The following is a 26,346-nucleotide window of genomic DNA, read 5'->3' as shown; positions in this document are numbered from 1 at the left end:
TGATAGCTACCTATGCGGTAAAAAATGGTGAAAATATGCGGTTGAGTCTTTTGCTATGGTGGTTAGCTAATAGAAATACATATTGTGTTTTCCCTGTAAAACATTTAAAAAATCAGAAAATTATGGCTGGATTCACAAGATGTGTATCTTTCATCTGGTGTCTTGGACTTGTGATTTCATGATATTTAGATGCTAGTATTTACTTGTGGCGCTATGCTAGGCTATGCTAGTCAGCTTTTTTTACTGATGAGGGTGCTCCCGGATCCGGGATTGTGACCAAGTAGAAGTTATCGAACAAAACATACATGTATTGTGTAACATGAAGTCCTATGAGTGTCATCTGATGAAGATCATCAAAGGTTAGTGATTCATTTTATCTCTATTTCTGCTTTTTGTGACTCCTCTCTTTGGCTGGAAAAATGGCTGTGTTTTTCTGTGAGTAGGTGCTGACCTAACATAATCGTTTTGTGTGCTTTCGTCGTAAAGCCTTTTTGAAATCAGACACTGTGGCTGGATTTACAACAAGTTTATCTTTAAAATGGTGTAAAATGCTTGTATGTTTGAGGAATTTTAATTATGGGATTTCTGTTGTTTTGGAATTGGTGCCCTGCAAGTTGACTGGCTGTTGGCGAAGTGGGACTCTACCGTCCTGAATATCCCAGAGAGGTCAAAAAGTACAATACTCAGAAATGTAAAAGGGAGGGGAGGAGACTCATAAGGAAAGATTCATGAATACTATATGGAACTACTCTCAAATGATTTGTGGAAAAAAAATTATATTCATAAAATCCTGAAATCAACAGTTTGGGGCACTGAACATTTTCAGATGTGAAGCCATCAAAAACATAGATGTAGGTTTACTGTGCACATGGCAAGAACACATTTTACCTGAAGTGCTCATGATTTTTGAAGAATTCCAACTCCTCCTCAATCGCATCAGTAATGGACATGTTTTCATCAATTTTCTTCTGACCACGACATTTCACAATGACATAGCCCATATTGAGATCCATGACTCTATTCTGGACAATTTCCAACACATTCTTCTCTTCTCCCGGGTCTATCAGGTCTGGCTTTGTCAGAATGGCTTGAAGACACATGAAAAGCATTATGATAACTGCTAATATAAAAAACCCTATTAAAAATACATTCATCTATATAATGTCTTTACCCATAGTTCTTGTGCCTTCAGGATCCAGTTCTAGTGCCATTTTCAGGGCCTCTGTTGTTGCTATGTCAACATTACATGGTACCACCACCAAGATAATGGTTCTCTTATTGTTTATGAATTTCGAAATGAGATTCTTGATCTAGTAAAAAAGGAAGAGGAATGTGATAAAGCAGTCAGGATTCAAAACTTTGACCGAGTTATTTGATTAATCTATGAGAGGGTATCAAACCGCTTGTTACCGGGATATCGCCCTGTGTGGGGCACTCTGTTCTTTATGGTTCTGAAGCTCAATCTTCCTCAAAGTCAACACACCAGATTCAACCATCATAGCTACCTTGCTAACAATTATGGTAAAAAGTCTTTACACCTGGCTAAAACAATTCATCATTAGTGAATCATAAGATGGGAACAAAGAGTCATGAGGTAACCAAACAATGTACTGGACAAAGTCCAAAAGCTATACACTCTAACGACAGACTTACTTGGACTCCAATGTCATCTGGTTGTCCTTTCACAGCCACCCTGGTGATCCCTGGTAAGTCAATCAGACTGAGGTCACACACCGTGGAGGATGTGATCTTTAGAGTGATCAGGTCTTCACATATCCCCACGCCCTTTCCAGCTAACACGTTCTGAGCTGTTAAATCAATGGGAAAATAATGATGTGTTTATTATTTGTCTGTCTGTCTGTCTTACAGAACTCTTCTTATTATAATATACATTCTGTAGTTGTCTATGGTAAATACCATACAAACCTTTCCACAATAAATTATAATAGATTTTATAATAGATTTGTCAATGGCGGCCGGTACCGTTTAAGATAAGGGAGAATAATATATATTTTTATGAGCATGGCCTTATTTCTATTACAGCCTATTGGCTGACTATTATTTCATATTCCATTCACCCAGTTCAATGTAACATCAATAGGTTTAGGCTACTACATGATACTGGAATTTTCCCCATACCCATTATGATGTTGCTACAACCTCGCCTATGAATGATAGGTGCAGACGTCGAGAATTTTTTTTGTAATCAAGGGGACACACATTCAATACCACCTTGCACACTCTTGCCTGCATCTAGTTGATCTAGGGTGTAATCATTTAGTCCAACAGTTCCCAACGAGAGTTTCTATTGGACAAATTCAGGTATGTTTATCCTTGTTTTGTTTCCGTTTGCGTCCGTTCAAGAAACAGTTTTCAACAGAATTGGTGGAATGAATTCACCCCTGATCTCACACAATCACAGTTCACTTTCAAAGCAGCCAAATACAAACAGCATCCCTTTGATCATTGTAGAGCTAATTCCTCCTCCCATCTCCCCTCCTCTCACGTTTTTCCTTGTGGACTTCAGTGCACAACACATCAGCTGTCTGTTACCAGACAAAAAAACATTTCCAAACAAACCTTCATATCAGCACTACACAGAGCTGACATCGATGTCACCATATTATATCATCATAGTCAACATAGCTACTAGAGCTAACACGTTAGTAAACCTGCTACAATCATGCAGTACAGTGTTCAGTCAGCAGCAAGCAGTTTAACAGTTACACTGGCGGAACCCCAGTGGCTAACAATTTATAAAACCTAAAAGTTTACCTTGACTTGGAAAAGTTCCTTTGTTGGATAGCCATAGCCAGGTAGCTAACATAGCATCCCTCTCTGTTTGAGCCTGGTGTTAGAGTAGGCTAAACTAGCTAGCGGCCTTCGCTAGCTAATTAAGTTAAAGTGAAAATAACATGAAATATAGCTAGTACTCTCTCTCTTTCCTGCTTCTCCTTAATTTTTGAAGAAATTAATTTGTTCAAAATTGTACCTATTGTATTTATCTCTATTTCAGTAACCTATTTACCACATGTTATGTATTGCAGTGCTGGCTAGCTGTAGATTATGCTCTCTGTAATAGATTCATTCTCTGATCCTTTGATTATGTGGACAACATGTCAGTTCATGTTACAAGAGCTCTGATACGTCGGAGGACGTCCTCCATAATTGCTGTGTAAGTCTATGGAAGGGGGTGTGAACCACGAGCCTCCGAGATTTTGTATTGAAGTCAACATATTTTTTTATTTCGCCTTTATTTAACCAGGTAGGCCAGTTGAGAACAAGTTCTCATTTACAACTGCGACCTGGACAAGATAAAGCAAAGCAGTGTGACAAAAACAACAGCATAKGGTTACACGTAAACAAACGTACAGTCAATAACGCATTAGAAAAATCTATGTCCAGTGTGTGCAAATGTATAAGATTAGGGAGATAAGGCAATAAATTAAAAATACAATTGAGCAATAACACTGCAATAACACTGGAGTGATAGGTGTGCAGAAGATGAATGTGGAAGTAGAAATAGTGGTCTGCAAAAGAGCAAGAAGATAAATAACAATATGGGGATAGTTGGGTGTKCTATTTACAGAATGGCTGTGTACAGGTACAGTGATTGGTAAGCTGCTCTGACAGCTGATGCTTAAAGTTAGAGAGGGAGACAAAAGTATCCAGCTTCAGTGATTTTTGCAATTCAATTCGTTCCAGTCATTGGCTGCAGAGAACTGGAAGGAAAGGTAGCCAAAGTAAGTGCTGGAAATTGGGGATGACCAGTGAAATATACCTGCTGGAGCACGTGCTATATGTGGGTGTTGCTATGGTGACCAGTGAGCTGAGATAAGGCGGGGCTTTACCTAGCAAAGACTTATAGATGACCTGGAGCCAGTGAGTTTGGCGATGAATATGTAGCGAGGGCCAGCCAACGAGAGCATACAGGTTGCAGTGGTGGGTAGCATATGGGGATTTGGTGACAAAATGATGGCACTGTGATAGACTACATACAGTTTGTTGAGTAGAGTGTTGGAGGCAATTTTGTAAATGACATCGCCGAAGTCAAGGATCGTAGGATAGTCAGTTTTACGAGGGAATGTTTGGCAGCATGAGTGAAGGAGGCTTTGTTGCGAAATTGGATTGGAGATGCTTAGTGTGAGTCTGGAAGGAGAGTTTACAGTCTAACCAGACACCTAGCTATTTGTAGTTGTTCACATATTCTAAGTCAGAACCGTCCAGAGTAGTGATGCTAGTCGGGCGGGCGGGTGAAGGCAGCAATCGGTTGAAGAGCATGCATTTAGTTTAACTTGCATTTAAAAGCAGTTGGAGGCCACGGAAGGAGTGTTGTATGGCATTAAAGCTCGTTTGGAAGTTTGTTAACACAGTGTCCAAAGAAGGACCAGATGTATACAAAATGGTGTCGTCTGCGTAGACGTGGATCAGAGAATCACCAGCAGCAAGAGAGACATCATTGATATATACAGAAAAAAAGAGTCGGCCCGAGAATTGAACCCTGTGGCACACCATAGAGACTGCCAGAGGTCCGGACAACAGGCCCTCCGATTTGACACACTGAACTCTATCTGAGAAGTAGTTGGTGAACCAGGCGAGGCAGTCATTTGAGAAACCAGGTCTATTGAGTCTGCCGATAAGAATGGGGTCATTGACAGTGTCGAAAGCCTTGGCCAGGTCGATGAAGAAGGCTGCACACTACTGTCTTTTATCAAAAAATTATGATATAATTTGGGACCTTGAGGGTAGCTGAGGTGCACCCATGACCAGCTCGGGAAACCAGATTGCATAGTGGAGAAGGTATGGTGGTATTCGAAATGGTAGGTGATCTGTTTGTTAACTTGTTTGCTGCAGGGGGTGCAGGGGGTGCAGAGCTATTGGCMGGGGTAGGGGTAGCCTGGTGGATAGCATGGCCAGCTGTAGAAAAATGCTTCTTGATAAATGCTTTTTTGAAAAATGCATATTGAATTGATCGATTATGGAATATATACACTCAGTGAAAGATGTTAACTAGCTGTGTTCCGGCTACACAATGGTGCTACCTAACAGATTGCTGTTGAGGATTGCTGTATTTGGTATAGTTTTATTTAAAAAATATATATTTTTAAATGTTTCGCTATTTAAATGTTTCTGAAATTCACTGAGGAGGATGGTCCTCCCCTTCCTCCTCTGAGGAGCCTCCTCTGGTTAATGTACAGTATAGAATAACATGTCTTTGTGTGTGTGTGTGTGTGTTCGTTCCCATCTGACCTTGTTCAACGTATCTCACGACTTCTGAAGGTTCGTCAAATAGAATGACTTTCTCTCCGTATGTGATGACAGCATCCCATGTCACTGTCCTGTCGTTACAGAGTTTAAGTAGCAGTGGGCACCTGGTGACAATACCTGGAAACAAGGAAGTACCAATGACAGATCATTATACTGTATTACAGAACAATCAATACAATACAATATGACAGTACAGTCAACAATGGACCGGGACATTATTTTAATGATAAATATATAACTTCTGCAGGCTACAGACAACAAGGTTGCTCTAATGTTCAGAAAGCATGTCAGACATATCTGACTAAATGGTTAGAAAACTCAATGAACATTTTCTGAAAAGGTCTGCTGCGGTTATCAAGTTAATTTGAAGTTTCTAAACATTTCAGTAATCTCCATGTCTGTGGTCCTATTGTACTGTCTGTTTCCTGACCTCGTCTATGGACAAGGACAGTGAGAACACCTGCTTCAGGGTTGTTTACCAAGCCACTGGCATCAATCACCAGCTTCAGCATCTTCAAACCAAAAACGAGTCAATGCCCAAATCATGTCTAAGTTACACAACCCCTTTCACAGACTTTGGTTGATTTAGGAATGACATTTAAAATGCTAATATTGATTTCAATAGTTTTTTGTATGTTCAGAAAACAATACAGAATCTCACCAGTTCCTCTGGGCAGTGCCACCCCAGAAAGGGACTCAAGCACAGAGCTTTTTCCTGAACTCTGGTCTCCCACCACAGCAATGTCTGGCAGTGGTAGCTCCTTATCTATCCCTATGGATCTCATGTCATCTATTAAGTCTATGAAGGGCCGGACCTTCTCCGCCAGCTGGTCTTGGAACATCCTGAGGGTTTGCCAAGGGTACAAAACAATGCCATTATGAATGGTTAATTTGTTGACAGACATGCATGTGTTTGGTTTTCGTAACTGGCTGTAAGGGAGTCAGGCGCAGGAGAGCAGAATTTTGAGCCTTTTATTTAGGCGAACAAAACACACGACACAAAGAACACTAAACACAATACGGGTTTACATAACCCAGCGCAACCAGTCTAACGTGCCTATACACTTTCGTGTTAACAATTCCACACACAGACATGGTTGGGAACAGAGGGTTAAATACACGACAAGTAATGAGGGAAATGTAAACCAGGTGCGTGGGAAAACAAGACAAAATAAAAGGAAAATGAAAGGTGGATCGGCGATGGCTAGAAGACGTCGACCGCCGAACGCCGCCCGAACAAGGAGAGGAACCGACTTCGGCGTAAGTCGTGACAGTACCCCCTCCTTGACGCACGGCTCCAGCAGCACGCCAACACCGACCTCGGGGACGACTCGGAGGGCGAGGCGCAGGGCAATCCGGACGGAGACGGTGGAACTCCCGCAGCATTGAAGGGTCCAACACGTCCTCCTCCGGAACCCAGCATCTCTCCTCCAGAATTCTGGGCCATCTCTGCCCAGGGCACGAATGCCGCCTACTTCCCTGGCCGGTCCTGACCATAAGACCTCAGCAACCTACCCACATCCTGGTTTACTCTCTCGACCTCAGAGGGAGGAGACGACAGGACTTAGAAAAACAGTCCACATCTACCAGGATTGTGGTGTTACCCTGTGAGGGAGGAAGATACGTAAGGAAATCCACCGACAGGTGCAACCAAGGCCATTGTGGAACGGGTAAGGGGTGTAACTTACCTCTGGGCAGTTGCCTAGGAGCCTTACACTTGGTTCACACCGAACAGGAGGAAACATAAACCCTCACGTCATTAGCCAAAGTGGGCCACCAATACTTTCCACTCAGACAGTGCACCGTCCGACCGATACCTGGATGACCAGAGGAGGGTGAATGTGTGGGCCCAATAGATCAGCCGGTCATGGACAGCAGACGTAATGTACAGATGCCCAGCGGGACACTGGAGGGGAATGTGCTCTGCACGTAGCGCCTGCTTAATATCCGCGTCCAGCTCCCACACTACCGGCACCACCAGGCAGGAGGCCGGGAGTATAGGGGTGGGATCCATGGGCCGCTCCGTTGTGCCATACAGCCGGGACAGTGCGTCTGCCTTCACGTTCTGTGAACCTGGTCTGTAAGAAAGGGTAAAAACAAAACGGTTGAAAAACATGGCCCACCTTGCCTGGCGAGGGTTCAGTCTCCTCGCCGCTCGGATGTACTCCGATTTGAACGACTGAACTCTGTATGAGAAGTAATTAGTGAACCAGGCGAGGCAGTCATTTGAGAAACCAAGGCTGATGAGTCTGCAGATAAGAATATGGTGATTGACAGAGTCGAAAGCCTTGGCCAGGTCGATGAATACGGCTGCAYAGTATTGTCTTTTATGGATGGCGGTTATGATATTGTTTAGGACCTTGAGCGTGGCTGAGGTGCACCCATGACCAGCTCAGAAACCAGATTGCATAGCAGAGAAGGTACGGTGGTATTCGAAATGGTTGGTGATCTGCTTGTTAACTTGGCTTTCGAAGACCTTAGAAAGGCAGGGTAGGATAGACATAGGTCTGTAACATTTTGGGACCTAGAGTGTCTCCCCCTTTGAAGACGGGGATGACCGGAGCAGCTTTCCAATCTTTGGGAATCTCAGATGATACGAAAGACAGGTTGAACAGGCTAGTAATAGGAGTTGCAACAATTGCGGCGGATCATTTTAGAAAGAGAGGGTCTAGATTGTCTAGTCCTGCTGATTTGTAGGGGTCCAGATTTTGCAACTCTTTCAAAACATCAGCTATCTGGATTTGTGTGAAGGAGAAATGGGGGAGACTTGGGCAAGTTGCTGTGGGGGGTGCAGGGTAGGGGTAACCAGGTGGAAAGCATGGCCAGCCACAGAAAAATGCTTATTGAAATTCTCAATTATCATGAATTTATCAGTGGTGACAGTGTTTCCTAGCCTCAGTGCAATGGGCAGCTGGGAGGTGCTCTTATTTTCCATGGACTTTACAGTGTCCAGGAACTTTTTGGAGTTTTTGCTACAGGATGCAAATTTCTGTTTAAAAATGCTAGCCTTTGCTTTCCTAACTGCCTGTGTTTATTGGTTCTTAACTTCCCTGAAAAGGTGCGTATCGCGGGGGCTATTCGATGCTTTTTCAGTATGCCACAGGATGTTTTTGTACTGGTCAAAGGCAGTCAGGTCTGGAGTGAACCAAGGGCTAAATCTGCTCCTGGTTCTAAATGTTTTTATTGGGGCATGCTTATTTAAGATGGTGAGGAAAGCACTTTTAAAGAATAACCAGGCATCCTCTAATGACGGAATGAGGTCAATATCCTTCCAGGAAAGCCGGGGCAGGTCGATTAGAAAGGCCTGCTCGCTGAAGTGTTTTAGGGAGCGTTTGACAGTGATGAGGGGTGGTCGTTTTACCGCAGACCAATTACGGACGCAGGCATTGAGGCAGTGATCGCTGAGATCCTGGTTGAAGACAGCAGTGGTTTATTTAGAGGGCAGGTTGGTCAGGATTATATCTATGTTAACGAATTTGGGGTTGTACCTGGTTGGTTCATTGATCATATGTGTAAGATTGATAGCATCTACCTTAGATTGCAGGACGGCTGGGGTGTTAACTTCTTATGAATAGGGGGGCGCTGTTTTCACTTTGGAAAAAATCGTGCCCAAATTAAACGGCCTCGTACTCTGTTCTAGATCATACAATATGCATATTATTATTACTATTGGATAGGAAACACTCTGAAGTTTCTAGAACTGTTTGAATTATATCTGTGAGTAAAACAGAACTCATTTGGAAGCAAACTTCCATATAGGAAGTGAAAATTCTGAAAATGAGGCTCTGTGTCAGGGCCTGCCTATTSAACTGGCTTTTATTTATGGATCTGTATGCACTTCATACGCCTTCCACTAGATGTCAACAGGCAGTAGAAGGTTGAATGGGGTGTCTAGCTTGATGTGAGGCCGAATAAGAGCTTTTGGAGTGACAGGTCCGGTCTTTTGTCAGTTTTCAACTACGCGCCAGGGAACCTCACATTGTCTTCTGAAAAGCGTTCGGTATACACTACGAATTGCTCCGGCTCTCATTTTATTGGATACATATGAGAAGAACATCATAAAGTAGGATTTTCAACCGAGTTTGACCAGTTTATTCGACGTTYATTGGGAATTTTTGAATTTTTCGTTCCAGGCGCCAAGAGTTGATGGGCATGTTCGCGCCACAATGCTAGCCAAAGTTGCTAATTCGACAGAAGAAATTGACATTCTAAAACCAAACAACGATTTATTCTGGAAATAGGACTCCTTGCACAACATTCTGATGGAAGATCAGCGAAAGTAAGAGAATATTTATGATGTTATTTCGTATTTTTGTGTAATATGTTGGCTCCAACACGGCGGAGAATAGCTGAGCGCTGTCTCACAATAATGCATGCTGTATGTTGTAGTAAAGTTATTTTTGAAAATCTAACACAGCGGTTGCATTAAGCACCAGTGTATCTTTCATTTGCTGTACAACATGTCTTTTTTAGTAAAGTTTATGATGAGTTCTTTGGTTAGATTAGGTGACTGTCCAAAATATCTCCGGACATTTTGGTGAATTGTTGCTACGTATTCACAATGTATAACCACGATTTGCAGCTCTAAATATGCACATTTTCAAACAAAATATAAATGTATTATATAACATGATAAGACTTCATATAAGACTGTCATATGATGAAGTTGTCCAAAGGTTAGTGATTAATTTTATCTCTATTGCTGGTTTTTGTGAAAGCTATGTTGGCGGTGAATAAATGGCTTTGTGTGTTTGGCTATTGTGGTAAGCTAATATAATTCTATATTGTGTTTTTTTTATTTTATTTTTTTATTTCACCTTTATTTAACCAGGTAGGCTAGTTGAGAACAAGTTCTCATTTGCAACTGCGACCTGGCCAAGATAAAGCATAGCAGTGTGAACAGACAACACAGAGTTACACACAGGACGTAACAATAACAAGTTCAGATAACATTCGGTAGGAAACAAAAAAGAGAATCTATATACAAATGTGTGCAAAGGCGAACTGAGGTCAGGCAATAAATCAAAATTAATATACACAATTTCAGCCAGATTAACACTGGAGTGATAAATCATCAGGATCGCATCATGCGTGCCAAGAGAGATACTGTTTGCATAAGAGCAGTAAAAGTAAAATAAATAAAAGCAGTATGGCGACGGGGTGAGTGTAGGATAAACTTGGGTGGGTAGTTTTACAGATGGCATAGTGTACAGCTGCAGCGAGTCCGGTACTTGCTGCGGCTATGCAGTTTTTAAAGTTGTTTGAGGAGAAAAAGTTTCTCCAACTTCAGAAGATTTTTGCAATTCGTTCCAGTCGCAGGAGCAGGAACTGGAAGAAAGGCGTTCAATGAGGTTTTGGCATTTAGGGGATGATCAGATCGTAGAATCACGCTGCTGGAGCGCTTGTGACTGCGGGGTGGGATGTTAGCCATCGTGACGTGACCTGAGATTATAGGCGGTTCACTTTAACCCATTAGCATGAGCCTGTAACTGTCCTGGAGCCAGTGGTGTGAGGTACTACGACACCTGTGCGGAGCGCAGACTCGACTAGCTGTGCATAACAGGTCGCAGTGTGTGCGGTCGTATAGGTGCGTTTAGTAAAAACACGAATGGCACTAGTGGATTAACTATGCATCAGTGGCTGACTGAGTAGGTAGTATTGGAAGCTGATTTTGTAAGATGACACTGCTGCGACAGTCGAAGTGACGGATCGGTAGGCCATAGTCCGGTTTTAATAGCGGTCAAGTTTGGGGCCGTGGTGAAGGAAGGCTTTGTTTGCCGGATAAAAGCCGATTCTTGATCTTGAATTTTGGAGTGGATTGTTTTGATCTGAGTCTGGAAGGAGAGTTTTGCGAGTCCTAGCATGACAGCCTAGGTACTATTATAGATGTCTCACATATTCTAGGTCGGAGCCGTAGGGGTGTGAATGTCGAGTCGGGTCACGTAGCGGCGTGCGTGCAGCTAAGCCGAAGAACGGGTTTTGAAAAGCACTGCATTTGTTTTACTAGGTTTTAGAGCGTGTGTGAGGCCTAGCGGAAGGCTAGTGTTGTTTGCGCATTGAGCTCGGTTTGGAGGTTAGACTAGCACAGTGTCACAGGCAAGGGCCGGAAAGTTATAGAATGGTGTCGTCTGCGTAGAGCGTGGATCAGGGATATGCAGCGCAGCAGATGGACATCATTAGATATTTACAGAGAAATAAGTCGGTCCCGAGAATTGAAACCATTGGCTACCGCTACCATATGAAGATGCCGAGGACGGACAACATTGCCTCAGCGATTGAGCACACCGAACCTCTCGTTGCAAGTAGTTGGTGAATTCCAGGCGAGGCAGTCATTATGAAAACCGAGGCTTGAGTCTGCAGATAAGAATATGGTGATTGACAGAGTCGAAAGCCTTGGGCCAGGTCGAATGAATACGGCTGCATAGTAATTGTCTTTTATGATGTGGCGGTTATGATATTGTTTAGACGTTTGAGCGTGGCTTAGTGTGCACCCGTGACCGAGCTCAGAAGAACCGAGATTGCAGCACGCGAGAAGGTACGGTGGGATTCGAAATGGTATGTGATCTGCTTGTTGACTTGGCTTTCGAAGACCTTAGATAGGCAGGTAGGATGCTATAGGTCTGTAACATTTTGGGACCAGAGTGTCTCCCCTTTGAAGAGGGGATGACCGCGGGCAGCTTTCCAATCTTGTGGGATCTCAGATGATACGAAGGACGAGGTTGAACAGGCTGGTAGTAAGGAGGGTGCGACAATGGCGCGCGGACAGTTTCAGAAATAGGGGTCAGTTATAAGCCCAGCCTCGATTTGTATGGGTCCAGGTTTTTCGCTCTTTCAGAACATCTAGCTATCTGGATTTGGGTAAAGGAGAACTGGGGATGCTTGGGCGAGTAGCAGCTGGGGGGCGGGTGTTGCCAAGGTTGGGAGTCGCCAGGAGGAAGGCATGGCCAGCCATTGCCCAGATACTTGTTGAAGTCTGATCGATCTATTCACGGAATTTATGCGTGGTGACCGTGTTAACTAGCCTCAGTGCATGGGCAGCTGGGAGGAGTGCTCTTGTTTTCTCCATGGACTTTACAGGATCCAGAACTTTTTGGAGTTAGAGCTACAGGATGCAAATTTCTGCTTGAAAATGCTAGCCTTTTGCTTTCCTACTGACCTCGTTGTTAATTGGTTCCATGACTTCCCTGAAATGTGCTATCGCGGGGCTCGTCCTACGAATGCTATTAGGCAGTTCGCCAGCAGGATGTTTGTGTCGCTGTCGAAGGCGAGTCAAGGCTCTGGAGTAGTGGAACCACAGGGCATATCATCTTATTTTGAGTTCTGCATTTTATCTTGAAAGAGCATTGCCTTGCTCTAATATGAGTGAGGAAGTAACATTTAAAGAAGAGACCAGCACCTCAACTGACGGATGAGGTCATATCCTTCCGTACCGGCAGGTCGATAGAAAGCACTGCTGCGCAAGAAGTGTTTAGGAGCGCTTGCATGATGAGAGGCTGTGTGTTGACACGCGACCCGTCGGGATACAGGCAATGAGGCAGTGATCGCTGAGTCTTGATTGAAGACAAGCAGATGGTGTATTTGCAAGAGTGCAGGCCTTCGGTTCATCGATAACATCTACTTAGGGTGCCCGATGTTTGACGGATTTTAGGGTTGTACCGGTGGTGGGGTCTATGATGATTTCGTGTGAGAGTTTGAGCGGCATCAAGCTGTGGATCTGTAGCGACTGCCGGGGGTGTAGACTTCAGTTTGGTTCACCTAACAGAACAAAATCTGCCAGCTGCATGGGACGATCATCACAGATGGTTCCAGGGCACAGGGAGCTGGGGGTCAGTGTAGGCAGGCGGCAACAGTGAGAGACTTTACTTTTGGACGAGATCTAATTGTTAAAAGTTAGAAGTAGCTCGAATTGTATTGGCAAGACCTGAAGTGACAAACTCTAGCGCTATCTCTGTACGTAGATTGCAGACTCCTCCCCTTTGCTTCTATTCTTTACGGAAAGCTGTTAGATTAGTTGGGTATGGGAATCTCGATTTTTGTGCCTGCCAGCAGGATAATCGGCACGCGCGAAGGACGATCAGGGTTGGCAGGTGTCTTAGCACAGGTGAGTAAGGCCCAGACTAGGGAGGAGGCTTCTGGTGAGACATGCATTGAGCCAAGGCTTTTTCGGATCACGAAAGTCAGCAAATGAGGGTGTCTGGGACATGGCAGGGCCTGGTTTCCCTCCACTCACCGAGGAACAGAGAGTTCAGCTGGAATGAGGGTGCGGCTATTAAGGCGTCCAAACACTGGTCGTAGAGCGGTTTGGGCAAAAGAATAAACAGGAGAGAAATTGCCATGGGCGTGGGGTAAGATAGATTCTGGGCATAATGTGCAGACCAGGCGGTATGTTGGGTGCGCGGTCAGCGAGGGGCCAAGCCAGCGCACTGGCGTCGTATTAAGAAGATTGCTTTTCTACTGGACATGCCTAGGTTCCTCAATGCGGTCGAGGTCAGGCCCACGTCACCTCGTTCATTCCACCCGTTGGACAGCTGCTCGCCTCAACTACCCACTGAGGACACGCTACGACGTTCCCCGCTCAGCGCCATGTCAAAAGCTGTTCGCCTGCTCTGGCCCGCCGATGTGTGAGCGAAACAAACTCCCCTCACATTGCGCCAGGAACGAGCGAGTCAATCACACCTTCCGGACGAAACCTGAAAACCGCACACCTGCTTGTTAAGGCAACTACTCTCTAGCGTTAGGATAAGTGAATCCTTCTCACCCCCCGCCCCCCCCCTTAAAGATTTAGATGCACTATTGAAAGTGGCTGTTCCACTGGATGTCATAAGGTGAATGCACCAATTTGTTAAGTCGCTCTGGATAAGCGTGCTTGCTAAATGACTTAAATGTAAATGTAAATGTCACGCATGCCTGCCGGGGGTGGGCCAAAGGAGGTATCAGAGGTACGGAGAGTGGAACTACAGGTCCCATATGCAAACCAAACAAATGATAAGGGGATGAAACTAGCCCTGACAACAGTATGCAAGGCATATTGATATTTGAGGAGACATACAATAAGCATAAAGTATTGCAGGTCTTGATTGGGAGAGCTAGCTAAAACACAGGTAAGGGATTAACAGCAGCAATAACAGGGTGATAGTCTAACACAGCACAACGGTAAAATGGCGACGACTATGGCAGAGAGGGTCGGATTAACTGACACAGATCCTGAGTTTACAAGCACAAGCCGGACAGATAAACACACATAAACAGCAGGGAGTAGCCGTGAATTAATGGACAGTCAAGCATGCATCAGCTATGTAGCCAAGTGTCATAGTGTCCAGGGGGCCGCCGTAGATGGAGCAGGGAGGGCCTCCTAAGCTGCACGCGAGCGTTTAAAGTTAGTAGCTGGGGTGGTCTGCTCAGACGGGGGGTCTTGTCACGTGGTCGTGTCGACAGAGAATCCAAGCGGATGGCGAAAGAGGTTGTGAATTGTAGAATTGTGTTTGCTAACTGGGTCTAGCTTCGTGGCAGTGGCGCTAGCTGCGCTAGCTGCAAGCTAGCTTGAGGATCAGTAAGTAGTGGTCAGGGTCACGGCAGGAAATCGGCGTTGTTGTCGAGAGACAGTCCGATGCTGGTAAATGGTGAGTTATCCAGGCTAATAACAGGGCTGTGTCAGTGCAGAAGGTAAAGCTACTAGCAGCGGCAAAAAAATGGCTAAATTAGCTTGTAGCTGATTTAGACCAGTTGTGATGGATTGGCAGGGCTCTGTGTCGGCAAAAAAAGGTCTAGTCCAATGGCAAAAGAGGTTTGTAGCCCAAGAATTCGCTGGTAGACCTCTTCGGCTAGCCGCGCAGATGGGCCTAGCTCGAGCTTAGCTCAAGGCTAACTGGTGCTTGCTTCGGGACAGAGGTGTTAGCCAGTAGTAAGCCACTCGGTTGCAGCTAGCTAGCGTGATGATACGGCTGTAATTGTCCAGAGCTTGCGTCAGGAATCCGGTGATGTGGTAGAGAAAAGCAGTCCTATATGCTCTGGGTTGATATCCGCTTGCAGAATGGCAGGTATTGGCCCGGTATTGAAGCTGGCTGTGTCCGAGTTGAGGGTGAAGACCGCAGCAGTGGCTAATGACTACTAGCTAGTAGCTAGTTATCGGCTAGCTTCTGATTGGGTTACGGTTCTAAAGTTAAAAAATGCACAGGTCCGTACCACATTGGGGTGAGGCGGGAATGTAGGAATGTATATTCAGTTCCTAGATGAAAGTGAATTAAAATATATACGAAATGTATACGAAAAATACGAAGACTATTTACACTATTTAACGGGACAAGACAAGACAACACACGTCCGACTCTACGCCATCTTGGAACGAAGTAGTTTTCACTGTAAAACACTTAAAAATCGGAAATATTGGGCTGCATTCACAAGATGTTTACTTTCATTTGCGTGTACACCATGTATTTTTAATAAATGTTTTATGATGAGTATTTCACGTTGCTCTCTGTAATTTTCTGGGCTGGCTTTGGTGCTATTTTATTGATGGTGGCTGCAATGTAAAACTACGATTTATACCTCAATATGCACATTTTCGAACAAAACATAAATGTATTGTATAACATGTGGTATAAGACTGTCATCTTGATGAAGTTGTTCAAGGTTAGTGGATACATTTTATTCTATTCTCTTTTGGGTTTTGTGAAAGCTACCTATGCGGTGGAAACATGGTGAAAAACATTGGTGTGTTTGGCTATTGTGGTTAGCCAATATAAATACATATTGTGTTTTCGCTGTAAAACATTTTAAAAATCAGAAATGATGGCTGGATTCACAAGATGTTTATCTTTCATTTGCTGTATTGGACTTGTGATTTCATGAAATTATRTTATATGATATCCCTGTCCCGTTAGGCTAGGCTATGCTAGTCAGCTTTTTTGATGAGGAGGATCCCGGATCCGGGAGGGAGACTCATTAGATTAAGCATGTCCCAGTTTAGGTCACCTAACAGTATGAGCTCTGAAGATAGATGGGGGCAATCAATTCAAATTTAGTGTACAGGGCACAGCTGGGGGCGAAAGGTGGTCTATAACAAGCGGCAACGGTGAGAGATTAGTTTCTGGAAAGGTGGATTTTTAGAAGTAGAAGCTCGAATTGTTTGGGCACAGACCTGGATAGTATGACAACACTCTGCAGACTTTCTCTGTAGTAGATTGCAACTCCGCCCCCTTTGGCAGTTCTATCTTGTCGGAAAATGTTATAGTTAGGATGGAAATTTCAGGAGAGCGCCTGGGGAATGGGAGTGGAGCTAGGTGCTGCAGGGCCTGGTTTAACCTCTACATCACCAGAGGAACAGAGGAGGAGTAGGATAAGGGTACGGCTAAAGGATATAAGAACTAGTTGTATAGTGCGTTCGGAAACAGAGAGTAAAAGGAGCAGGTTTCTGGGCGCGGAAGAATACATTCAAGGCATAATGTACAGACAAGGATATGGTAGGATGTGAATACAGTGGAGGTATACCTAGGCATTGAGTGACGATGAGAGAGRTTTTGTCTCTAGAGACACCATTTAAACCAGGTGAGGTCACCGCATGTGTGGGAGGTGGAACAAAAGGGCTAGCTAAGATATATTGAGCATGGAGGCTCTACAGTGAAAGAAGACAATATTCACGAAACAAAACAGCAATATACAAGGCAAATTGACATTAGGGAGAGGCATGCGAAGCCGAGTGATCATAGGGACCAGTGAGTAGCTAGGCAAGACGTGGCGATTTAGACAGCTAGTGGGGCGGGGCTAGCAAGCTAGCAAAAGGGCCTTAGGGGGACGTTGCAATGGAAGAGTCTGTTGTAGCTCCCTCGGACGGTTACGTCGGCAGACCAGTCGTGATGGATCGGCAGGGCTCCATGTAGGCAGTAAAAGGGTCCAGGCCAATTGGCAAAGATAGGGTATGTCGTAGCCAAAGAGATTTGCTGCTGGGCTGCGATGATCCAGGTGAAAAGGTTCAGAGTTTGCGGTAGGAATCCAGAGATTTGAAGAATTAGTGGAGAAAATGCAGTCCGGTAATGCTCTGGGTTGAATCGCTCTGTGCAGACTGGCAGTGTTGACCGGGCTAAGGTAGCATGTATGACGCTAGCAGTGGCTAACTGACTTCTAGCTATTAGTACAGTTAGCTGCTAGCCTCGCGTTGGGGGTTCCATTTCTAAGTATGAAAATATGCAGATCCATACCACGTTAGGTGAGGCGGGTTGCAGGAGAGTATGTTGAATATGAGGTTAAAAATTAAAAATGTGTACGAAATATATACAACGAAAAAAAAGATATATACAATGGGAAATGACAGAGACAAAGACAAGACGTCTGAACTGCTCGGCATCTTGGATAGCAAATAGCCTCAGAGTGTTGGTGGTCAGATTGAACCTGACCGGAACCCCATAGACATACTGATGAAACGTTTCAGTGCGAACATGATTGCGCGGGAGTTATTTTCTATTTGGGCACTTTGGTCGCCCCAAGACAGAACTCTGGATCCACTGTCTGTCTTTGTCCAGGTCCTTAGGATCCAAGTATGGTCCTTTGTTCTTCTTAGTCCTGAGGTTCCACTTTCTGGCTTGTTAGGATCCTGTATGAATGTATCGTCATTCATTACGGGATCAGGCCAGCAGTTTTAAATCTGGCATTCCGGATATCAGATTTTGTACTACTGTACTCTGGCCTGGTTAGCCATTTAAACAGGTCTGACAACATGGCTATACTCATAATCATATCGGTAAATTGACTGTCACGCTCTGACCATTGAGAGCCCTTGTTTCTCTATGGTGTAGTAGGTCAGGGCGTGACTAGGGGGTGTTCTAGTTTTACATTTTCTATGTTGGTGTTTTGAATGGTTCCCAATTAGAGGCAGCTGGTAATGTTGTCTCTAATTGGGGATCTACTTTTAAGTAAAGCCAGATTTTTCCCACCTGTGTTTGTGGGATAACGTTTTGTGTTTGTGCATGTGCACCACGTAGTCATGTTTAGTTGTTCGTTTATTGATTTATTGTTTTTCATTAAGTTTCACTTTGCAATAAATATGTGGAACTCAACATCCGCTGCGCCTTGGTCCCGTTCTTACGACAACCGTGACATTGACAGTTGATATCGAATTGGATCGGATGATATTCGTGATCGGAAAAAATGAAGTTTTTTAAAATGCCTAAATAGATGTTGGCAGAATACCTCCCTCCCCACACTGAAACAAAAAGCTGCAGACTAGGAGCCCAGCGCTGAGGGATGAGTGTGTCCTCAACTTGCAGCCAAATTTGCTTTTACAGTCAGAATGCACATCAGCGTTTCATATTTTTTTCCTTACCTTTGCCCCACTTGTTAGATATTAAGCACATTGATAGCTTGATAGCAAACGTCCTCGCCATGTGTTTTATCATAGTAGCAGGCAGCAGGAACCTAAATGATCTGACTGAAAACATGCGAGGAAAACTGATYRGGKGAAATTATGAAGCCAGTGGATGGAGAAATACAGCTTCACTCTATCCAATCAGAGCAGCGGGAACAACATACAGCCCGCCCTTCTCTTTACAGAGTTATTTAGACAATGTAGAACCTCGCGCATGACTGACTGACATGAGAAAGATACGTGATGGCACCTGACTATTTGGGAGGGGATCACGGAAAATTACCAAAAATTCTCTGATCTTAATCGTATCCAGAAAATGTAGTATATCCGTTACGATACTCGATACTTTGATCGGCTACTCGGCACACCCTTAATTTAAACAATCACCTGAGAGGAACTTTCTCTGAACAACACACGATGAACCGCTGAGTCTTACCTCTCCCAGAAGAGCCCCAAACTTTATATCGAACCACTGAACAAACTTTATTCATGTGAACTGAACCGAGAAAGAACAGAGCCTATACTTGAGCTCCGACGAGTGAGAAGCTTCTTCAATCGAAAGCTCCCAACGTGGGGACCACAGACCTTTTTCCTGGCCTGCCACTCTGCCATCTCTCCCAACTGGTCCAGACAACACAGCTAAAATTCATGTAAATATATCTTATTGCAATGAATTTCCCTTTTGTGTGACACTGTGGTGGAAGTAACTGAGTATTGTAAAAGACAGTAAGTCTTAATTATATATCACAGGGGAGAGCCGGGACGAAAGTAACAGGGCGATTGTAACACGCTGTAACGAAAGTCATTTTCTTCCTCCTCCTCGGACGAGGAGAGGCGAGAAGGATCGGACCAATACGCAGAGTGGTTAGTTTCCATAGTGATTTAATATATAACAAAACAATATGCGATACAAAATAACAARATAACTACCGTGACAGTCCCGTGTGGCACAACTACTGACACGGAAAACAAACACCCACAAAACACACGTGAAACCCCGGCTGCCCAGAAAACAACCCAGTCTGACCATGTTCTTATTGTGGTCTACTTCCTCCTTGCAGAAAAAACCCAAGTCTGACCACGTTCCTAATGTGGAGTACGACCTCCCTGCAGAAAGTTACAAAAAAAAAATGTTTTTGAGTGATTTAAGAAAAAAAAAAAAGGACCCATAAATAGTTTTGGGTTGTTTAAAGTTCCAAACATAAGTCATTTTCTAAATGTAATTAAATGACAGCATACATTTAAAGTATTATGTTAGATAGTCTTGGGTGTTAGCCTTGGAGAAGTTACAGGAGAGACGGGTAGAACGAAGCAACACAATGTAAACTGATGACCTGGAATAATACCTTGAAAAGTTTAAGCAAAGTCTCATCTTGTTTATATGGCTTTTATAATGTTATCAAAATATCAACAAGTGGCAATATTTGAAAAGTATATACTGTATGACTTGTATTTTACTTAGTTGATGATGCAAGTTCTAGGCCTACTGTTGCTCTGGACGTAAGGCAAAATATTGTGGTTGCACAACATTGCGATGTTGACGCATGGTTAATTTTCATACATTTTTAACCTTTAGCATTAATTGACACAAACATGAACTGATGGCTGATAATACATTTGTTGTAAGACAGATATTCTTCACTTCTTACTAGCTGTTAGTTCTGTCCCAAGTCTGTGTTACTCCCTCCCCGCTGACAGATACAACAGTAACAGTAGTTCTGTCCCAAGTCTGTGTTACTCCCTCCCCGCTGACAGATACTAAAGTAATAGTAGTTCTGTTCCCGGTCTATTTAATTTTGGCTCATTTACCCTAGAAATTAAATTACAGTTGCTAATGGTAGAGGACATATATAAGTTGGTTGTCATAAAATATGGTGTCTCTAGCTCTATCGATTCGTTGAGTAATTAGGAAAAAAACGATGTGTTACTTTCGTCCCGGTCCTCCCCTACCTCATTTTCCAACTTATTGAGTCTAGTAAATAAAACATTTCAGTGAATCTTTTGTTGTCTTGAAGTCCTGAAACAAGTTTTTGGATTCTTGATGTCCTTAAACAAGTGTTTGGATTCTTGATGTCCTTAAACAAGTGTTTGGATTCTTGAAGTCCTTAAACAAGTGTTTGGATTCTTGAAGTCCTTAAACAAGTGGTTTGGATTCTTGATGTCCTTAAACAAGTGTTTGGATTCTTGAAGTCCTTAAACAAGTGTTTGGATTCTTGAAGTCCTTAAACAAGTGTTTGGATTCTGAAGTCCTTAAACAAGTGTTTAGATTCTTGAAGTCTAAGAGCTCAACAGACCTTTCAGAATGTTGAATATAGTAACTGACCGTTGATTGAGACTACTGTTGATACAAGTATTAAAGGTAAAACTATTTAGTGATAACTATGGTAGAGATAATACAGGTTAAACATTAGTGAAACTATGGTGAGAATTAATTCAAGGGACCTCTAAAAAATGTTTTATGGTTCCACTACTTGAATAATTTGGATGGGATAACCAAATTAATTAGATCAATATATTCTCCAGTAAGTACTTCATAATTATCTTGAATAGTCAGGGGAGCAACTTTGTTTTAAGTTTTTTTATCCAATCGGATAAACACTCCAACCAGCCTAGCGACCGCTCGGAGGCGTCTCATGGCCCTAAAGCAAACCAGTGCCCAGTGGCCTAGTTTTGTATCACATTCCAATGATAAAACTGGGGGGACAAAAATGCACTCTCAGAATGTGTGTGGGGGGGGGGGGGTCATGTCGTCATCCCCCCCCCCCCCCCCCGTCCACAGTGAATGTTGCGCCCCTGTCCGTAGCCAAAGACCCACAACACAGCGAAGGTCCCAAATGTTGTTAATGGGGTTACGGAATATGAGGTATTGATGGAGAAAAGCTGGGAAGACTCACTTTAACATGCACTGGCCAATCAATACCTATTATAGGGTTATACAAGGGCAATGGGTTTCACTGAATTTCAGACAGACATCAAATGTTCTGCATCGTAACACTGTCATAACATCATCCGGGTCCACTATTATGCTGCATTATACGGTATCAGGCTGTGGGTGTGTCATTAGATGTCGTAAGTCGAGAAAATACTGCAATATCTTTGTCATAACACGATCATTACATATTTATGACAGCTTATGACATGTGTTATGAACCTTTATAACATGATTATAACATGTTCAAAGCTAGTGTTACCCAAAATGTTGTTGAGCAATTTCCCCAATGACCAATAATCAAATAGACAGCGTTGGACCATATATCAGAGCTCACAATGTATTACAGAGCTGCAATTATTCTAAAGAAGAACACACACATTTGAAAACAGACCCCACCTTTAACCTCTCAGCTCTCTTGTTCAGAAAACACATTTTCAGATTTAAAAAAATTACAATATAAAAATTAAATACTGTGATTTTACTGTGATTTAAATACTAGTAAAAAACCTTAGCTGACATGAGTTGATCTGGACATTTCTGACAAGTTATAAATGGCTGTCTAAGGTCTGCAATGACTGACCTGACAAGAGGAAAACTGGTGATGCACTCCCCAATATTGTTCTGCTATTACAACTTTCAATAATAATTTGAAAGCCGGACTGAGTTCCTTAAAGGAGTTCCTTTCTAGTCCATTAATTAAATGCACACTTACTTTGAAATCGGTGACGCCTTCGGACAAGTAGGTTGCGTGTTGAGTCAGGGTAGCTTGAGTCTAACACCTTATATAGAAAGTAAAATGAAAGTGAAACGGCGGTCCGGAAAGCATACCATTAAACTCTATATGTTAAAAAGTGCCTAATCACATCTCAGATACAACCTCATTGGTTCTTAAGGGTCACATGATTTCCTAGAAAGTAAAATGAAACCAAGGCTGTTTCTCAAAGTGCATACTATGACAAAAACGGATGAAATCCCACTGTGGATGTAATAGACTTTACAATGGGTGAATATTTACAATGCACAGCCTAACCTATGGATTGTGTCCCCATGAAATGGGCTATCTCCTCAGTGACATTCACAGAACACAATTAGAAAGTAGAGTTTAGAAAATATTAGCGTTTTAGCTGCAGGACTTTGTGAGAAATCAGTTCACTACACAGCCTAATGTGCATATTGAACATACAGATTGGACTGTACAGTCTAAACTAGAGATTGTGCTCCCATGAAACGGGTATCAGCCTACTCAGTGACACTCACAGAACTATGCACAGTTTACACACATATTTTACACACATATTAGTATCTTCGCTCCTATTGTGCCACACGGCACACTTCACTTCACTTCCTTTCATTGAAAGGGGCTCTGTTGTTTCATCGCCCCCAAATGAAAAGCCCTATACATTTACATTTACATTTAAGTCATTTAGCAGACGCTCTTATCCAGAGCGACTTACAAATTGGTGCATTCACCTTTGACCAACTATGGTTTGGACCCTATCATGCAGAATAGGTGGTTAGAGTTCATCGGTCCCCAGTGCAGTGGTGGTGAGTATACCGGTAGCTAGACCATAGACTGATGGTTATGAATCTGGTTATGTATATTTGAAAGGTTGTGGTGAGTATAGTATTTATAATGTTCTTGTTCCTGTTGAGGTCCTGACAGGGACATGAATGATATGAGTGACATTCTAAAGAGACATACGGATGATGTACTTTGTTTTAAAAGGTGCTTTTTGGTATGAATCATCTGAGGCCACTTACAACGATTTTAAAACGTGTAATATTTCCACTCCATCTCACCTGCTCATCCGGGAGGACTTTGTCCTGACTTCAGCACACTGCTTAACCTGTTGAGGACAGAGGGCGCTGTTTTCACTTTGGGGGAAAATCGTGCCCAATTTAAATGGCCTCGTACTCAATTCTTGCTCGTACAATATGCATATTATTATTACTATTGGATAGAAAACACTCTAGTTTCTAAAACCGTTTGAATTATATCTGTGAGTAAAACAGAACTCATTTTACAGCAAACTTCCTGATCAGGAAGTGGAAAATCTGAAAACGATGCTCTGTTCTAGGGCCTGCCTATAAATGGGCTTGATACGTATTAGGAAACATGAACATAAGTGTATGTATAACTGATGTTATAGGACTGTCATCTGATGAAGCTTATCAAGGTTAGTCAAAAACTATATATCTTTTGCTGGTTTGTTACGATCGCTAACATTTGCTGCTGGTAAATGGCTTGTGTTTCTGGCTATTGTGGTAAGCTAATATAATGCTATATTGTGTTTTTCGCTGTAAACACTTAAAAAATCTGAATATTGGCTGGATTCACAAGATGCTTGTCTTTTCCTTTGCTGTAACACAATGCATTTTTTCAGAAATGTTTTATGATGAGTATTTAGGTATTCCCACGTTGGTCTCTATAATTACTCTGGCTGCTTCGGTGCTATTTCTGACGGTAGCTGTGATGGTAGCATCAATGTTATAACTGATTTATAGCGTCAAATATGCACATTTTCGACAAAACATAGATTTTTTGTGTAACATGTTTAAGACTGTCATCTGATGAAGTTGTTTCTTGGTTAGTTTGGTTGGTTCTTGGTTAGTTAGGTTGGCTTTGGTGCATGCTACCTGTGCTGTGAAAATGTCTGTCCTTTTTTTGTATTTGGTGGTAGCTAACATAAATATACGTGGTGTTTCGCTGTAAAACATTAAAAAATCGGACATGTTGGCTAGATTCACAGGATGTTTATCTTTCATTTGCTGTATTGGATTGTTATGTGTGAAAGTTAAATATTCTCAAAAATATATTTTGATTTTCGCGCCTGCACTTGAGCTGGCTGTTGTCATATTGCGCCCGGCTTCGGGCTTGCAGCCCAAAGAAGTTAACCTCTTATGGCTCAAAATCGCAGTAAGTATCAGCAGTGGAAAGAGGTGGCCATTTCAAACGGCCTCTTATCATTCTTGCTCGTTCAATATGCATATTATTATTACTTTGGATATAAAACACCTTCTAGTTTCTAAACAGGTTTAATTATTTCTCTAAGTGAAACATAACTCTTTTTACAGCCCATTTTCTGTAAAAGTGACATTTCCAAGAAGCTATGTCTCTCTTCAAGATACTCTCTATAAAAGGCCTTGGCACTTAGGACTGTACAAACACGTCACACATCTTCCCCTGGTTGTCATGCGGAAGTGAGAGAAAAAATGACTTGATTATTCTGTCAGGGACTGAAAAGAACCTCTTTGAGTGATAAGTGCGCACTTTATTTTTTTTTTCTGGGCGCGAAGTAGGAACTGGACTGCGCTCCTGGAAACACTCGTTATAGGTGAATATGACCTCGCATTCGATTTTCTTTTGATACATGTCACAATCTATCCTAAAGTATGTTTTTTGAATATACTTAATTATATTATTGAATTTATTCTGGACTTTAGACGTGATGCGACGCAGAATTTTGTCAAGACGGAGAGGTTAGCAGGCATGGCCGTGTGCCATGCTAATTTCAACAGAGGACTCGTTCGTTCTAGGTCCAAATGAACACGGTTCTGAACAAAGGACCTTTGGAGAACATTCTGATGGAAAATAACAAAGATAAGGACCCAAATTTGGATGCTTTTTCATATATCTGTCGAACTGTGCTATCGCTAGCGTTTGACTAGAATCCAATGCTGCTGTGTGTTAAGCTATTGTAGTAAGCTAATATAACGATATAATTGTGTTTTTCGGCTGTAAACACTTCAGAAAATCGGAATATTGTCTGTATTCACAAGAATCTTTTCTTCATTTAGCTATCCACCATATATTTTTCTGAAATCTTTTCTGATGTGAAATTAGTGTTGACGGTTGGTGTCTGTTTTCTCTGGCTACTGCCGTGCGTTTCTGACTGTAGTATGATGGTGGCTAAGATGGTAGCAGTAATGTAAACTGATTTATAGCTAAAATATTCAACTTTTTTCGAACAAACATAGATTTATTGTGTAACATGTTATAGGACTGTCATCTGAGGGAGTTTTTTCTGGTTATTTAGGTTTGTTCTAGGTTAGTTAGGTTGGCTTTGCATGCTAGCTGCATGCTAGCTGCATGCTCGCCGGTGCTGTGAAAAATATCTGTCTCTCTTTTTGTATTTGGTGGTGAGCTAACATGAATATATGTGGTGTTTTCGCTGTAAAACATTTAAGATCTGAAATATTGTCTGTATTCCAAGATCTTTCTCTTTCATTAGCTATCCACCATATATTTCTCTGAAATCTTTTCTGATGTGAAATTAGTAGTTGACGTTGTGTCTGTTTTTCTCTGGCTACTGCCGTGGAATTTTCTGACTGTAGCTATGATGGTGGCTAAGATGGTAGCAGTAATGTAAAACTGATTTATAGCTAAAATATGCATTTTTTTTGAAACAAAATAGATTTATTGTGTAACATGTTATAGGACTGTCATCTGAGGTAGTTTTTTCTAGGTTATTTTAGGTTGGTTTTAAGGTTAGTTTAGGTTGGCTTGTGCATGCTACTTCATCCTACTTGTGCTGTGAAAAATGTCTGTCCTCTTTTTTATTTGGTGGTGAGCTAACATAAATATATGTGGTGTTTTCTCTGTAAAAACATTTAAAAAATCCGACTGTTGGCTGGATTGACAAGATGTTTATCTTTCAAATGCTGTATTGGACTTGTTAATGTGTGAAAAGTTAAATATTTTACAAAAATAGATTTTGACTTTTCACGCCCTGCACTTCAGTGCTGTTGTCATATATCCCGATGTCGGGCTTGCAGCCTGAAGAAGTTA

The 26,346-nt window shown here is 42.6% G+C and overlaps 1 protein-coding gene across 1 annotated transcript in view; it reads right to left on the bottom strand.

Moving 5' to 3' along the window:
* LOC112072403 (interferon-induced GTP-binding protein Mx-like) overlaps window positions 1–26,346 on the bottom strand; it is an 83,458-nt gene that overhangs the window by 9,582 nt on the left and 47,530 nt on the right. The window contains exons 3-6 of the mRNA XM_070439784.1: window positions 5,930–6,111; window positions 1,654–1,808; window positions 1,172–1,310; window positions 889–1,087 (exon numbers count right to left, since the gene is read on the bottom strand). Of these exons, the coding sequence (XP_070295885.1) occupies window positions 889–1,087; window positions 1,172–1,310; window positions 1,654–1,808; window positions 5,930–6,111 (675 nt within the window). The remainder of the gene's footprint in view (window positions 1–888; window positions 1,088–1,171; window positions 1,311–1,653; window positions 1,809–5,929; window positions 6,112–26,346) is intronic.

Source organism: Salvelinus sp. IW2-2015, unplaced genomic scaffold (genome assembly GCF_002910315.2).
Source record: "Salvelinus sp. IW2-2015 unplaced genomic scaffold, ASM291031v2 Un_scaffold1915, whole genome shotgun sequence".
Lineage (NCBI taxonomy): Eukaryota > Metazoa > Chordata > Actinopteri > Salmoniformes > Salmonidae > Salvelinus > Salvelinus sp. IW2-2015.
The sequence above is the reverse complement of the archived record's forward strand: the minus strand, read 5'-3'. Positions and strand labels throughout refer to the sequence as shown.